We start from the raw sequence: 15,731 nt of genomic DNA, 5'->3' as shown, positions 1-15,731 counted from the left end.
CAGGCAGTGGGAATGGAGGTGGAGAGGGCAGCCCCCGCCCCCCCCCCCCCCCCCCCCCCCCCATGGCCGACCAGGGTCCGAAACTCTTATGAAGCAGCACCGAGAGCAACGCAACTGCACAAACATAGTAAAAACATCAAAGTCGGCTAATTGAGAAGAAAAAATGGGGCATATTTAGAGGAGAAACCCATTAACGTGATAATTACAAAGCATTTTCTTTATATATTTAAATATAGTGGATTATTGGTGTGATACGTAAATTTCTCATGATTTTCTTCCCAGCAGTGCAAAGGAGGCCAAACAGAGGGTGTGTCGCAGCGTGTCTTCCTTTGCGCCCTTTTCTTGTCTAGACATGGGGTCAGTTTAGCACCGAGGCCTCATTGACGCTTGGCTCAGAGATGCCTCGGCCAGGTGGGAAGGCGTAAAGAGCCTCATTTTCAGCAGGGTGTGACTCAGCTTTGTTATACCCCCCACCCACCCCCTCGGTTCCTTTGCAGGCCTCCTTCCTGCTCATCTTTTCATTGGCAGTGACCCTGCAACCTTTACGTGACTTCTGACCCCCTCCCCTCACCCCACCTCGGTTATCCCTCACTGGCCAATAGCTGCTAATCAATTCAGCTCCCCCTCACCCACAGGTTTAAAGCACTTTAACACCAGCAGCCCTGCACTGGACAAAGGGAAGGAGCATGGGCGTAGATTTGCATAGGGACCATAGGAACATGTCCCTACCAACAATTAGATGTGAATAACATGTTTATAATTTACAATAGCTGTTGCAGCAGTAGAGGAGTTCTGGATGGAGAATGTTGACAGACGAAAACATTTTTGGTCTAAAATGCAAAATGTTTATTTATTTATTTTTTTTACAATTTTGGTATAACCCTGCTGTAAGTGGGTCCGCTCTGTGAGCTAAAGACAAGTTTTAGAGCAGGCATCCCCAAAGGAGGGCCGCTGTCCTGCAGGTTTTAGAGGTTTCTCTGCTTTAGCACAGCTGATTATGACAATTGCAGTTCAACAAAAGCCTGTTAATCAGCTTTTAATTAAAATCAGCTGTAATGGACCAAGGAAAACTCTAAAACCAGCAGGACAGTGGCCCTCAAGGACTGACTTTTAGAGTCTCTATACTCCAGTTAACGATTAATAAATTACTAAATTTGTTGACATTTCAATAATCGATTATTCCTATTGTTTCAGGCAAAGATGAAATTCATGATATGGTTTAAATAGAGTACCTACAGCCTTGATGACTTGTAGACTGAAATTAATATTCTAAATACTCAGTGTCAGTTCCAGTGCACATGTAAATACAATAAATTTATTTGGCATCCTTTTAATCTATTATTTTTGCTTTGATTCATGATACAAAGAGAATATTTGAAAGATAAGAGTGGGGTTTACCTCTGCACAATTCTATATCTTCAAAAGAAAAAAACAGGATAAATGCACATATAACAGAAATATTTAGACTATATTTTGTTAAATAAGCACAGATTTGCTTTCTGTCTTAGTTGCTGGTAATTTCAAATGCAAACCTTTTTCAAAGTGGAAAAAAAACATAATTCCTCATTCAGCTGGTGATGCTTCAAACATCGATAAACAGCATCTAGTGTGTGTAGCGCTTATAAAATTTATACAAATGTAGCAAGAAATGCTGCTTTTCATAGCATAAAAAAAAAAACATGCATATTTTTGCACAGGACCAATGACATCAGATCAATAGTGTCCCTACCAAAGTTGAAATCAAACCTACGTCCTTGGGGAAGAGGGGGAAATGACTCCCCCAGTTCCCACAGTCAGGGGCTCTGATACATGTTTGAATTGGAGAGAAAATTATACATGAAATAAATAAAACCTGTCTCATCTTTTTATGTTTAAGTAATTTCAGTGACATCTGTCTAACATTTGGATCAATCATCTTGGCCTAAATGTGCAAATATGGTTCTGGAGCATTGTTCTGATCTCACACTTGCCATGAAGAGGAACCGTGGAAACATGAGAGCTGAAATAATTAAAACACCAACATTATCTGCTTGGTATTTGACTTTTAGATGGAGTAGATGATATTTTAGTTTCCATTTATATATTTCAGAAAAGATCACAGAAAACACTTTGCATGTTGTTTATGAAAAAAAAAATTACGTCATCTGTCACTTTCTGAAATGCCTTCAAATGAAATATGGGGAAATCTTAAAGAATGGAGTCTAGCAGGCATCATCGGCTGCTCTCTGGTTAAACAGTTTTAACTCTTTGTAGGGCAATCGGTGAAATACTTTGACAATCCCAATTTCAGGCCAATAGTGTTATTGGAATCCAGGACAAGAACTTATTAACTTTGTAACATTAAAAAATATGGATTTTTTTATGTCAAAAATTAATGTCAATGTAATAACAAACACAAACTTGGTTGAATATATTAAGAAAAATAACAAAAGTGCTTCTATAAGAAATTCATTAAAAAGTGTAAAAGAAACCTTTTCTGGTCCAACGTAACCTTAGAGGCATTAATGCCGATACTGGCACTTACATTTTTTGGTTTATAAAATTAAATGTAATTCTTAACTAGGCTTATTATCTTTTCAATTTGCTTTTTACCTTTCTTTTTTTTCTCCAGCTTAATTTACAGTTTGTTGTATATCAATTTAGGGCTCATCTAATTGGTCAAATGCCAAAATAAGATGTATAGCCACGTAGCAGTAACTTTGCTGAATGGCTGGATACAGATCTAGTGCTTCTAGAACTCACTGAAGCTCCATTTGTAAGGGGTAGGCAAGTGATCAAAAACAGTAACTTGTCCTATAATGGGTTAAAGTTATATTATCAAACTTGCTATAGCTGCCCCACCTCCACTTGTTGCTGTTCAGACAGCTGAAACAAACAATACCCTTTAAATTTACATAACAAAAACTTAATATATCGTACATCGGTTTCCTTACGGAAGGGTATGGAAATGATCCCCTGAATAAAGTGAATATGAATGAATCAGACCAGAGAAAAATACCAAACAGTGCACTAGTTTGTACAAGGTGTGTTTTTAATAAGAGCTGCGCAGAAATAAAAACCAACCATGCCTTTGATAGTTAAAAAAAAAAAGTAAATAAAAAAAGCCGGTCATATTTAGGAGGTTTAAAAAGTCAAGACATCATGTATTGGCAAGTGAACCAATGAGCGGTCCAAGATGAATTAATAGTTTTGAAAACCAGGAGCTGTAGTTTTTTTTTCTCTCCATTAAATTCCACTTCATTATCAAACATTAAAAATCAAACTCAGCTTTGAATAAATAGCACATCAGCTGTGAGTTTTTTTCCTGTACAGAAAGGCCACAAGACACATAATATTGAAGCACGTCTGCCAAAGCAAGACATAAAACATCAGAAGCTCTTTAACATGAAAGCCACCCATTTACAAACATACATGTATATATGTACACGTATAACTTCAAGTCTAGCTTTAAATACCAATAAACAATATTTTGCCTCACAGAAGGGAATCATCTGTAGTGTTAACTGGTGAGCGATAACCATTGATTCACATTAGTTGGTCCCCAGGAAATCATCCTTTACTTGATAGAGAACATTTAACCGAACATCCACAAGGTGGCATCGGTGAGCAAAAGGAGAACAGAAATCAGTCCCTCAGCCCAGCTTCACCCCCCATCATCAAATAAGTTCATTTCTTGATTCACCTCTGACTGGTGTGATCTCATCAGCCTCATGATCTCTTGGAGCAGCAGCTTCAATATCAGCAAAGTGGAGGGAAGATTCCACCGCCCTCTGTCACTATGAGATTTTACAGTTGCTCTTGGAGGAGGAGGAGGTGGACGATGACGAGGATGATGAGTACTTTGGTGGACTCTGAGGAGATTTAAAGGACTTTGAGCGTTTGAGACTGTTGGCTTTGCTTCCACCGCCACTGCCACCTGAAGCTGTGCTGTTAGCTACCGAGTACGAGCGTCCATGCATCATGACGGCGTTCATGCCATTGGCCATAGAGAAGGACTTAAGGTGGGATTTTATTGCAACGGGAAGCGGCAGCTTGTCGATGAGGTGCACTGGTGTGCAGGAGACAATCGATCTGCAGCAGAGATCCTGGAGGCTGAAGACTGTGAAAAAGATTAACTTGGATAAGAGTTTTTCCAAACAAGGTATTCAATTAGTTTGCCATAAGACTAGTAGTGTTTTCTAGATTAAATAAGAAAGCATCGTTCTGTTAGTAAGGCAAATGTGTGAGACTGTTTTCTGAACCATGTCAGAGTTTTCTTAACGCTTTTAATTTGGAAATTTTAGCCAGCAGAATAAAAACTTTGGACTTTACTTTTAAAGACAATAGAAAATAAAAACAGAAGCCTTTTTGTTTTTACTATTCTTATTTCAATTTTCCATTCTCCTCCAGTAAATGTTACTGACCCAATAGAGGCATACATCAGAGAACTTTTTTCACACTTAAAACCTTTTTCTCATTTAATTTTTTGTAAAAATTGTGGCAGTTTTGACTTACATAAACTTTCTCAATTTATATTCAAATAAAAAAAGTTGTAAATATAATCTGTATAAGAATTTTTTCTCTGCAAATATTCAATAATGTATTTTTTATTATGTTCATTTTGAAACAGAAAAAAATGCACACACAAAAAAAAAAAGCGGTTGACAGACTCACCTCTGTTGGGCCTCCAAAATTTCTCCATCCCGTGTCTCATTAGCACGATACGCGACAGCTCAGTGAAGGACTCGATAACGTTGAAGTTGCAGAGAGGGCTGACTTCAAAAAAGGTCATGCTGTTCTTTTCAGCGTAAGCCCTCGCCTGCTCCGTAGGCACTTGCCGCTTAAAGGCCAGGTGAAGCCGGTTCCCTACAAGGATCCTGGGAACGCCTGGAGCGTGCTGAAAGACAAAGGAAAAGCTGCTGTGACTCTGGGTTTCAGTCACTTCTACCTACTGAATGACTTCACTCATCTTCTAGGCATAGACTTCAAACCACATTAGGATAGTAAGGAAAAAACAATCTCTTGTGAAAAAAACAACAAAACAATTAAAGTAACAACCAAAGTCAGCAGCATCTTTTATTACATCACTGCAAGAGATCACCACAAAGTATTGTTTAAAGTTGAAAAAGAAAGAAAAATTATCCATAAGTTCAGTATAAGCATTGGTTAGTGCTTTGTGGAACCACTATCTAGTGCATTTCTTCCAGCTTTTGCTAATCTACAGACTGAAGATGTTCCCCGTTCTCTGTAGAGACGTAGCTAAAGCACAGTCCAGTTACAAATCAGAACACTTCAATGAACAGAAATTTAAGAAAAGGGAAAGCTTCATTATAAGGTCTATTAAAGGGTGCTGAATGCAAAAATACCAGAAGGCACTTCAGATTTTCATTTCTAAAACACCATTTTCTTCTTTACAAGTCTCTCTGCTTTGTGTAGGTGTGCTTTGATCCGTCGTGATAAATAATTCAATCATTTAGCTCAATCATTTCCGTGGACATGCTTGTTTCTATACCTTGCATCTCCATCTTTTTACTAGACTGAATGACTAAATACACCCACCAATCCTCTCCTTTCCTTAGAGTGAGAGCCACATGACTGAGGAGTAGCAAGTCAGAGAGAAATGCTAGTTGAAATTTGGGTAAACAGAAGGAATTGGTTTTAAATCAGAATTAGAAAGCTACAGTCTTGGAGCAATTTGGATTCAAACTGAACTACATTGTTATCATTTACCACAGTCAGTCCTGGGATAACTGATGAATTGTCATAAGATTTGTGAATTCACAAACTCCTGAAAATACATCTTGTCAGGAGCCAGCAGAAGTGTTCGCCTCGATACAGAAATGTTTTGGACCAGTGACACGTATAGTGAGATCGCATCAATTAGAGATGGAGGGCTGAAGCAAAACAAACATGGCTGCGCTAACAGCTGGAATACCCTCCAGTTCTTTTTGGAAGATGAGCAAAAGGAGGCAATTTTTTTACCTTTTTGGACAGGAAGATTATGTTGCATGTTTATGCGTTTCTCCCAACCGGATTTGGTAAAATTTTGATTCATCAGTTAACTCCATGAAACAAATAAAAAAAAGTGATTTGTCTCAGCTGCTACTGCTGCTGTGATTGGCTAAAAAAAAAATGACATGGGAGGCAGGTACTCAATCAGCTCGGAGAATACTACTGAATGTTCCTCCCTTTTGCGAGCACTTTCTACAGGAGGCTTCCCTGATCGATCTGTGTCGAATTCAGAATGAATTACACTTATCAATCTGGCTTATGCCACGTTTGGACGATTTATCATCCAGCAAAATTTCATCACAGACTTAAGTTTGCTTCAAAAAAGAAAAAGGCTCAAGGGAGGTGAATATCTCTGCAAGGGAATGCACAGTCAGTAACAGTAAGTTCGTTTTTCAGTCAACTGTGCATAGGTTAGGGTGATTACCTCATCAATTTCCCGGATCCAGCGATCAATCCCATCAAACGACCAGCCATTAGTGATGTCATATACAAGCAGGATGCCCTGACCAGAAAAGAAGTTCACATCAATAGTTTAGAGGATTTTACTGTGAATAAGGATGGACATAAGCTCCAACAGTTGTATCGGATAAAAATTGTCAAAAAGGTATTTTTTTTTATTACAACAAAAAAAAAAAGAAAAAAAAAAAAAAAGAAAATCTTAAAATTGGTTTGGATAAGTTTGACTGTTTTTTCTTTCCAAGTACTAACCAACACTCTTTATCTACATTACAAATTCTGTGTCACACCCCCATAACAATGGGATTTATCAATGGAAGTCCAAATGTCCAAGTTTCAAGAAAATTTAAACTGGAATGACCCTTAAAGTCTAAAATTCAAGTCAGAAACTTGGTTGCAACAGGATGGTACCCGAGTTCCGCATTCAAAATGAATGCTACTTGCATGAACGGTAGAGATTGACTGATGCAGAATTTTTTTAAGGCCAATCACAATTACTCTTACATAAGTCTATAAGATATAAAAAAAGAAGAAACAACAATATTAAAAACCAAAACATTAAGAATGGGTAGGAAATAGGGGGAGCAGCAATGTATGCACTGCTTGTGATCTTAAGGCATGCTACTAATTAAATTAATTAATTGGCAAATGCTTGCACATAGTAACTGATATAAAAACAAGAACTGGCCTAAACTATCAGCCCATGCATCGGTCATTCTCCAGTAAGCAGTAGTTAAGCTTTACTATTTTGACCATTTGCAGCAGCTCTTTATGTACTTTTCAAAATGCAGTTTTTCTCTACTTCAAATTGATCAAAAGGCACCGCCACACCTTGCAAATAATGATTTTCTATACATTTACATTAAAACAATGTAAAGCAGACACTAATCATAATCAGAATAATATTAAAATTCAATATATTTTGAAAACCAACACTACGCTCTCCTGCCTCTGGAAAAACTAGACGACTGTCCAACACTGTGTCCAACTTAGCAACTATTCAGCTGCCTCTAGCAACTTCTTTTCACTAGGGTTGTCACGATACTAAACTTTTCAACTCGATACCGATTTTAAGGAAAATATTCGATACTCGATACCATTTTCGATACCACAACAATAAAAACAAAGACTCCAAAATTCTAAAGAAATATTTTCATTAATAGATAAAATAAATAAATACAATAAATAATTAGAACAATATTTTGAGGTTGTTTGCTGTGCACAATATTAAGCAAGCTTGATAAAAAAACTTATAAAATTAAGTGTTCCTTCCTTGGCTATGCTTTGCACACATAGCAATGACACTAGCCAAACCAGTTAACAAGCAAAAATAATTCTCAGCAGCTGCACCTCTTACAAAAAAAAGGTCTGAAACTGAAAAGTGCACAGAATTATTCAATCACACAGTGTTCTGAAAGTGCATTTTCCTCTATTCTGCACTTTAGATGAATGACTGTTTAGTTGCCACGGATGGTGACACTGTATCGATACTTTTAAAAACGAGTATTGTATCCGGATACAACATTTCAGTATCGATACTTTTTTGAGTATCTATACTTTTGACAACTCTACTTTTCACTAAAGTAAGGAATTTATGTTAGATGGAAAAGCTTGATGTTCTGTATCATGGCACAGTTCTCTAAAGTTCTGAGAGAACAGTTACTTTTTTATTTTTAAAGCCCAAAACAATAAACTGCTGTCAGCCAGGTTGCGGACCGCGCTATTAGATTGCTACAATAGTGTGAATACAAAAAACATATATTTATTTTTAACTTTGTTTTGTATATTTGTGAATAAAGCTAGGGCTGCAACTAAATATAATTTGGCTCATCGATTATTCGGTCAAACATTTTTTGATTTATCAATTAAGGATCGCAAAGTATATGTTCTGGATAGAGCATACTGATAGAAAAGACTTTTTTTTTTCTTAAATGCAAAATGTTTAAATTTATTTACAATTTTTGTATAATTACTGCTCAAAGTGTGTTGCTCTGTCAGGTATAGTCAAGTTTTAAGAGTGTCAACACTCCAGTTAACAATCAATTACAAAATTAGTTGACCAATACTTTAATAATCAATTAATTATTTCAGCCCTAGTTAAAACCATGTTGTCGGAGATTACATCACCTTAACATAGTACAAGTTTGGAATGTAAACAACTATATACAGCTATATCCTTATTTACGAACACATAAGACATACAGAGCCACATGTTGGCCAATACACACAAGATTTTATGAATCAGACATGAATCCAAGCAAATGATGCCAGTTATGCCATAAAATGAGCATACGGGCTATTTGAACATGTATCTGATGCAATCAACTTGTTGGACATGTAACTTAATAAAGACACAGATTGAAACGTCTTTATATATTACCTGTGCTCCACGAGAGTAAGACCTGAAGATGGTGCAGAACCTGCCTTGCCCAGATGTATCCCTGTTAAAGATGTAGAACCGTGGATCTAAACAAAATGATGGAACCACAACAGACCGGTAATTTAATAAGTCTAGAACCTCACCATAGCTCCAGCTTCACTCGTCTTCCGTCCAGAAGAATAGTGGTGGTCTTGTAATCAATGCCTATGTGCGTACAAAAAATAGATGCAATTAGATTACCAATTTCACTCTAGGCAACCGACTATAAAGCACCCAATAACAGATATTTACCACTGCTGTAGGCGTATGGAGACTCAACAGATCCGTCCTGCAAACTCTCCAAGATTTCGCCTTTACCGACGTCACTGTCCCCCACCAGGAGAAATTTCAGGAGATAATCGTAGCTCTTGACTGGACTGGTTTGAGTTCCCATCATACCACGCATTGGATCAGGTTTACTGAGAGCTTTAGAAGCTCCCCAGGAACTATCAGTGGGCTCGGTGTTAAAGGACAACCCGAAGGGTCCCCAGAGAGTCAGCGGACGCCAGTAGACAGCTGTTTGACGTTAGCGCTGGCTAGCTAGTATTCCAATTAGTATCTAAATATTTATTTGTTTGCCTCTATTGCTTAAGCGTTATACATGATATTTCTTACCGAACTTAAATACACAAATATTATTCCAGGCGTCTAGTATTAGACTCTCGTTTTAGTCAGCGATCTAAACAACAACATTGGCTGCTAGCTTACCCGTTAGCTAGCCAGCGAAGATAAATGTTAGCGCTACATTATTTAAACAGCGGTAAAGTTAAAACTACCTCGTCTTCTCTAGCATTTAACTATACTAAATCAACCAACGATCTGTGTAAGCCGTGTTTTAATCAGAGAAAGAATAAAATGTTGAAGTCAAACCAAGGCCTCTCCGACAGTACCGACGCTGTGAGGGAACCGCAGGGCAGTGACGCCGATGCTTCTTCTTCTTCTTATGTTTTCTATTGGTGGGTGGCAATCGACTTAAGGTGCATTTAGCGCCACCTACCAGACCGGGGTGTGATCATCAATGATGTCAGAGGGAAGTTATTAATTAATACCTCAATGATATGCACCAATCTGCATATTATCTATCAATCTATATCCACACAAACTCACATATAAATGAGTATGTGTGTATATGCACATGCTAGTGACACCGTTTGCTAAGTCGTGTTCTTCTTCGCCTTCTTCTTAATTTTAATGGTGGTTGGCAGTGGATAAAAAAAAAAGATGCTCATAAAAATACAAAAACTTATCCTGTTTCCAATAAATAATGAAACAGACTCTTATATAGACGTATCATAAGCTTTTTTCCTTAAAATGTTTACCTGACTAAACTGCTCTTTTTCATGTCTAAGACTCTTTTTCAATTGTATTCTTTGAATATATTTCCTACAGGTACTATTGTTTCAGTTTCTTCAGAGACGTCAAATCTTCCTTTTTAATGTTTCCCTTATTAACTGTAACATTGAATTAAGTCCTGTATGTCCCAACCCTAGCCTAGTTATTATTCTTTACTGTATTCTATTCCTTCCTCAAGCTTCTCCACCTTCCTTTGTATTCTGTGAAGCCATCTTCCCTTTATTTCTTCTTCCCACTGTTTTTGCCATTTATCTTGAATCTTTCTTTTACCCTCTTAATATCCACCTCATTTTGGGAAATTCTTGCCTATTTTGCATACCCAAATGGAAAAGCAAATAACTTACGAACTGTAAGCCCAAATTACATGTGTGATACACCTTCTAATTTCTAAATATATACCTAAAAATTGGGTGAGTAAAACACGCAAGCTGCATCAGTTCAAACAAGACTCAAAGTTGTTTTTTTTATTCTCGAAAATAATAAGTCTTTTTTGAACAGCAGTTATAAAGACATGCTTGCTTGTTGTGGCTGCTTTGTCATGGTACATTTTGACATGCTGCTATATCTGTGTTAATTGTGCTTCGGTGCTCGCTATGTCCATAAAATAATCTAGTTAGTTGAATTGGGGGGAATCTAAGCTTTCCAATGGTGTCTAACATGTCTATATTGGTAAACATTTTACCAGTGTAATTTTCATGCATTCTGAGTTATTATTTGTAAACACTTTCAAACGTGGGTTTCGAGAGGTTGATAACAATTTTAACCTCTGATTTATTCATGTTCATTTTCATATCACTCTCATTCTGGTTTGTCGACTCTTTAACTTTCTTGTCAGCCTTTTCATTTCCTCTCACGCCTATATGCGCAATGTTGGGACACTCCTCCAGAGGTTTTGCACTTGTCATTTGCTTATATGTTGCTTTGGGTCTTTCTGACTGGGATGGGATTCTTTTTGCAGCTTCAGCATAACTTATTCCGAGCTCCAATTTCACGTTTTGTATCTCCAGATCTTTTGCTCACTTTACGACCTTGATATGCAGCAGTATGTTCTCCACCACAGTTACAGCATTTAATTTGAACTTCTTTACCACACTTTCCATATACGTACTCTCCAGCACACCTTCCAAATCATTGTTTTCCCTTATATACTTTGACTATACTGTATGACCACTTTTTTGGCATTTGAAGCTTTTCAGAGGTGGAGGATTGTACATTTTCACCTTTGTAGCTCATATATCCAATGAAAACCTTACTGGGTATCTGCTCTTCTTCAAATATGATCAACATCTCTAAGCTGTCACACCTTTCTCTATTTGTTGTTGTTTTTAACAATTTCACTTCTTTTACTTTTGCACCAATTATATTTTCTAGAATCTCTTGGTCAGTTACTTTTAGAGGAACTCCTTCAATGACACTCCTGCTAATCCTTTTGTTCTCTACCAAGCTCCACTGAAGCCTTTACCCCTTGACCTTGTTAATCCGTATAGCTTTGCCTTGTTGAGCGCTGTCTCTTCAGTTTATGAATGCGTCTCCACTATACAATATTTTGGCACCTTGGACTTCTACAAGTTTTTTTTTTTTTTATCATTTTCGGAACTTCATCAGATTCCAATCTGCAAAAGAGCCTCCCTGATTAAATATTGTGGATTTTGTAATAATTTTGTTTTTCTGTGGAATTTCTAGATTGTTCATCACTTGATTGTTCTGAATGAGACTCCCCTTCATTTGGTTTCTGCTTTTTCCACTTTTTCTCATTTTTTTTCCCAAATCTTTTTATTGAAAAGTCAGAGGTAGAAACAATAGATAGTCTTTATGGTTACAAAAGACTTTCCATTTTTCAGACTTTATACACATTCAGAAAAACCACACCCTCCCCCCACCCAGACTGGACCCAAAAGTAATTACAATAGTTGTGATTGTAATGAATCAAAAAACAAACCAAAAAAAAAAAAAAACACTGCACCGACAGTAGACTTCAGTTTTTGTTTGTTAAATGTGGGCAGGCATCAGAATAAACAAATTAAAACAGTAGGTGAATAGCTCGATCTGCATTCCAAGGTCCTCTTGTCCAACAAAGTAAGCTTTTGTGTATGCTCAGCTTTTTAATTGAAACCATAGAATCTTTCAATCTAATGCAATGTTGGAGGAAGTTCTCGGAGGCCACCAAAGTATGAGAGAAAGGGTTCACTTTTTCTAATTTTTTTACTCTATGCTATTCCAATCTTCTTTGTTTCCCTATTTCCTTCTTCCATCCCACAACAATCGCTTCCTGTTTCCTCACTAAGTGAAGTGGAGAAATGTTTTTTTTTTTTTTTTTTTTAGAAACATGCCGTTCTCGAACATGGACCTCCCATCAACCCGTTTACTACATCACTTCCCATACAATAATTTTAAATGGTAATGCAGCCATTTATTTTTCGAGATAAAAGCAGAATTTCATTAAATTCGATAATTTATTTTAAACAATATGATATAAGTTTAAATGTTAGAAAGACTTAGGATAATATACTTTAAAATAGAGAGAAAAAAACCATATCAAATTGTAAGAAGAACATAGGTGCTTCAAATGTATCAGTTGATCTTAAGTCTTTTAACAGCCTACAAATATGAGATGCATTTTTGTCATTAACACACAAAACACCAAAGACATGAGTGAACAAAGAGCAAGAAAACAATAAATCTCATAAGACATGTGTTATTATAAATTCCCTGCCCTTTGTATAAGTACAATGCAAAAGACAACACAAAACAAATTTACTCATTTCATCTATACTTTGAATCCCTTACCAAAATGAAGTAGTGTATGTCTAGTTCAGGCATCCCCAACCTCGGTCCTTGAGGCCCGCTGTCCTGCAGGTTTTAGAGGTTTCCCTGCTTTAGCACAGCTGATTATAATGATTGCAGTAGACCAAAAGCCTGTTAATCAGCTTTCAGTTAAAATCAGCTGTGCTAGAGCAAGGAAACCTCTAAAATCTGCAGGACAGCGGGCCTCGCATACCGAGGTTGGGGATGCCTGGTCTAGTTCATATTCTAAAGTATTGCCAGGTATACAAAAGTATGTATCCCAGGGTTACCAGCTCCCAGATGGAAGTATTCTGGCAATTTTACAAAAAAATATCTAGGTTACTTATTACTAATGATTCACTAAATGGTAGAAAGGTGATCCTGGGTGACTTTGAATCTTTTGAAAATCCTGCTATCCAAGTACAAGGCCCTGTCTGAGCCCTATTTGTGAATGTTTATAGGCCTCCAGAGCACCTACATTAATATATTGTAGGTGTAATAAAGAATTACGGGGACAAAAGGTGGCTTAGGCCCCTCCTACTGGACTGGCCATGGAGGTCACCTGGGGGGTGTAATGGTCGTAAGGAGATTCAGATGGGTCATTAACTTCCACCTATAATGACAATTTTTGCAGAGAAAACAACACATTCATTTGTTACTTCAAAGTTGGACTATTGTGATTGTCCACTATCAGGAAGTCGGTTGTTAAAAGCCCTCTGCTGATTAAAAAAAATGCTGCACCCAGAGTTCTGAAGAATTTAAAATACTCCCTCTCACATTTAAAGCCTTAATTGTTAAAGCCTGGCTTTATCTCATCATTCCTTATGTTCCTAACAGAGGACTTTGCTCTCAATCTGCAGGTTTACTAGTGATTCCTATTTCTAAAAGTAGAATGGGAAGCTTCTTTTAGTTAACAGGCTTCTCTCCTGTGGAACCAATAACCAGTTTTAGTCTGTAAGACAGACACCTTGTCTACTTTTAAGACTAGACTCCTCTCTCAGCTTTTTTTCTCACAGTAGCTTCATCTGGTCTGTTCCGGTTTGGCTGTGACACCATCCTGGAGAGAAATATCAGCTGTGCTGCTGCCACCAATGCCTTTTCTATAGAAGTTGGAGCTTGGCCTTTTTTTCAGTGTAGTCCTGTCTCTCTGACTGTGACTAACTGGATGTGCTCTCTTTCATCCTCTAACATGGGGGCTGGCTCGGAGCTTGTCTGCCTCGCTGCGTGTTTCCTGGATGGGGCCACCTGTGGAGCTCGTTTACAGGTGCCTTTTGTATTTCTGCTTCTTTTTGTATCTTTAATTCTGTCTCCTTGAACCTAAGCCGGCCTCTGCAGATGGCCACACACACTGAGCCTGATTCTGCTGGAGGTTTCTTTTTGTTAAAAGGGAGTTTTCCTTTTTCACCACTGTCGCTACATGCATGCTTTGCCAATTGGGGAATTGGCATTGTATAAATAAACTGAATTGAATTGAACTGAATCAAAATCATCCTCAACTATAAGTCAACTGGTCCAGTTTTAAGGGAAATGACATTACATTCCACTGCAGTGCAAATATCACAAGTTAGACTTTTTTTCCTTAAGGTGATGGGATCATCCAATATGCCCCTACCATAAATATTTATCTTATCTATTTTTGTTGATTGTTATACTCTTGCAAAGTCGGCTTTCATCCCAACTGGAAAGGAGGTACAGTATACAGAGTTCTTTAACTAAACCGCAGCTTCTGCATTTCTCCTCTAGATGGTATACTTCTTCAAGTCGTGTTCACTAGTACCCTGTTAAAGTGAGAAGTGATTAAATGCTGAGAGCTTTCTTTGGTGACAACCCTTTATGCATGTGTGGCTGTATTGTTCAGAGTGCAGTAGTCATCAAATGGGACATCTGGCTTCAGCCCTCCATAAAGAAAAAAGTGGTGCTGTGTTGCAGCAGGGGAGAAAGACTTTGGGCCTCACTTGGTCGCCTTGGGTTTTGTCTGGTCAATTTGACCATTCTTTTTGACAGGCTTGATTTTCTTTATTTAAATTGGCTGTTTCTTTAAAATAAATATTTGAAAATCAGTTAATTGTGACCCCTTTTTTTGTTATTATCCTGGCAGAGTCAGGTTGTGACATTTTTCATAAATGGCACTAACAGGGCAGAGGGCATGGAGGGTAATTAGGACCCCTAAAAATTCATTGCTCCCCATTGCCTCTCTTTTATAGTCTCAGATGTCATTTGCCCTTAAGTATTTCTTATAGATAGATAGATAGATAGATAGATAGATAGATAGATAGATAGATAGATAGATAGATAGATAGATAGATAGATAGATAGATAGATAGATAGATAGATAGATAGATAGATAGATAGATAGATAGATAGATAGATACTAAATTCATAACTTCCAAAAGGTGGATACATTTTAACAACAGGTAAAAGGGTATTTCTTACATTTAAATAGGGTGAAGAAAGGTTAAACAAATCAATTGGTAAAACATTTTATTAACATGCAACTACATTGGGGTTTATCTTAGTTATATATACTATTTACAAGCTTTCTAGTTTACATTTTAGCACAGTTGCAAACATTTATCAGACTTTTTTCTTAAATTTCTCTGGACCAGTCTCTATGACTTTTTTTTTTTTGCAGAATCAGGAAATAAAATTTGGAAATGCACTGTGCTTTGAAGCCAGCAGATATGACAAAACAAATGATGAAAAAATAAAATACATTAAAGATTGCTTT

At 37.2% G+C, this 15,731-nt stretch overlaps 1 protein-coding gene across 1 annotated transcript; it reads right to left on the bottom strand.

The window, feature by feature from the left end:
- Nucleotides 1-3,699: 3,699 nt before the first annotated feature.
- On the bottom strand, nucleotides 3,700-9,807 carry LOC119787102 (ras-related protein Rab-40C-like). Its single transcript, XM_038290732.1, has 6 exons — nucleotides 9,119-9,807; nucleotides 8,971-9,031; nucleotides 8,828-8,888; nucleotides 6,416-6,493; nucleotides 4,654-4,876; nucleotides 3,700-4,099 (listed from the first exon to the last, which is right to left on the bottom strand). The coding sequence occupies exons 1-6, from the start codon at nucleotides 9,270-9,272 to the stop codon at nucleotides 3,777-3,779; spliced, it is 900 nt and encodes a 299-aa protein (XP_038146660.1). The 5' UTR covers nucleotides 9,273-9,807; the 3' UTR covers nucleotides 3,700-3,776.
- Nucleotides 9,808-15,731: the final 5,924 nt, after the last annotated feature.

The sequence above is a fragment of the Cyprinodon tularosa genome, unplaced genomic scaffold, assembly GCF_016077235.1.
Source record: "Cyprinodon tularosa strain WSP-4 unplaced genomic scaffold, ASM1607723v1 ctg287, whole genome shotgun sequence".
Lineage (NCBI taxonomy): Eukaryota > Metazoa > Chordata > Actinopteri > Cyprinodontiformes > Cyprinodontidae > Cyprinodon > Cyprinodon tularosa.
This window is presented reverse-complemented; position numbering and strand designations above follow the sequence as displayed.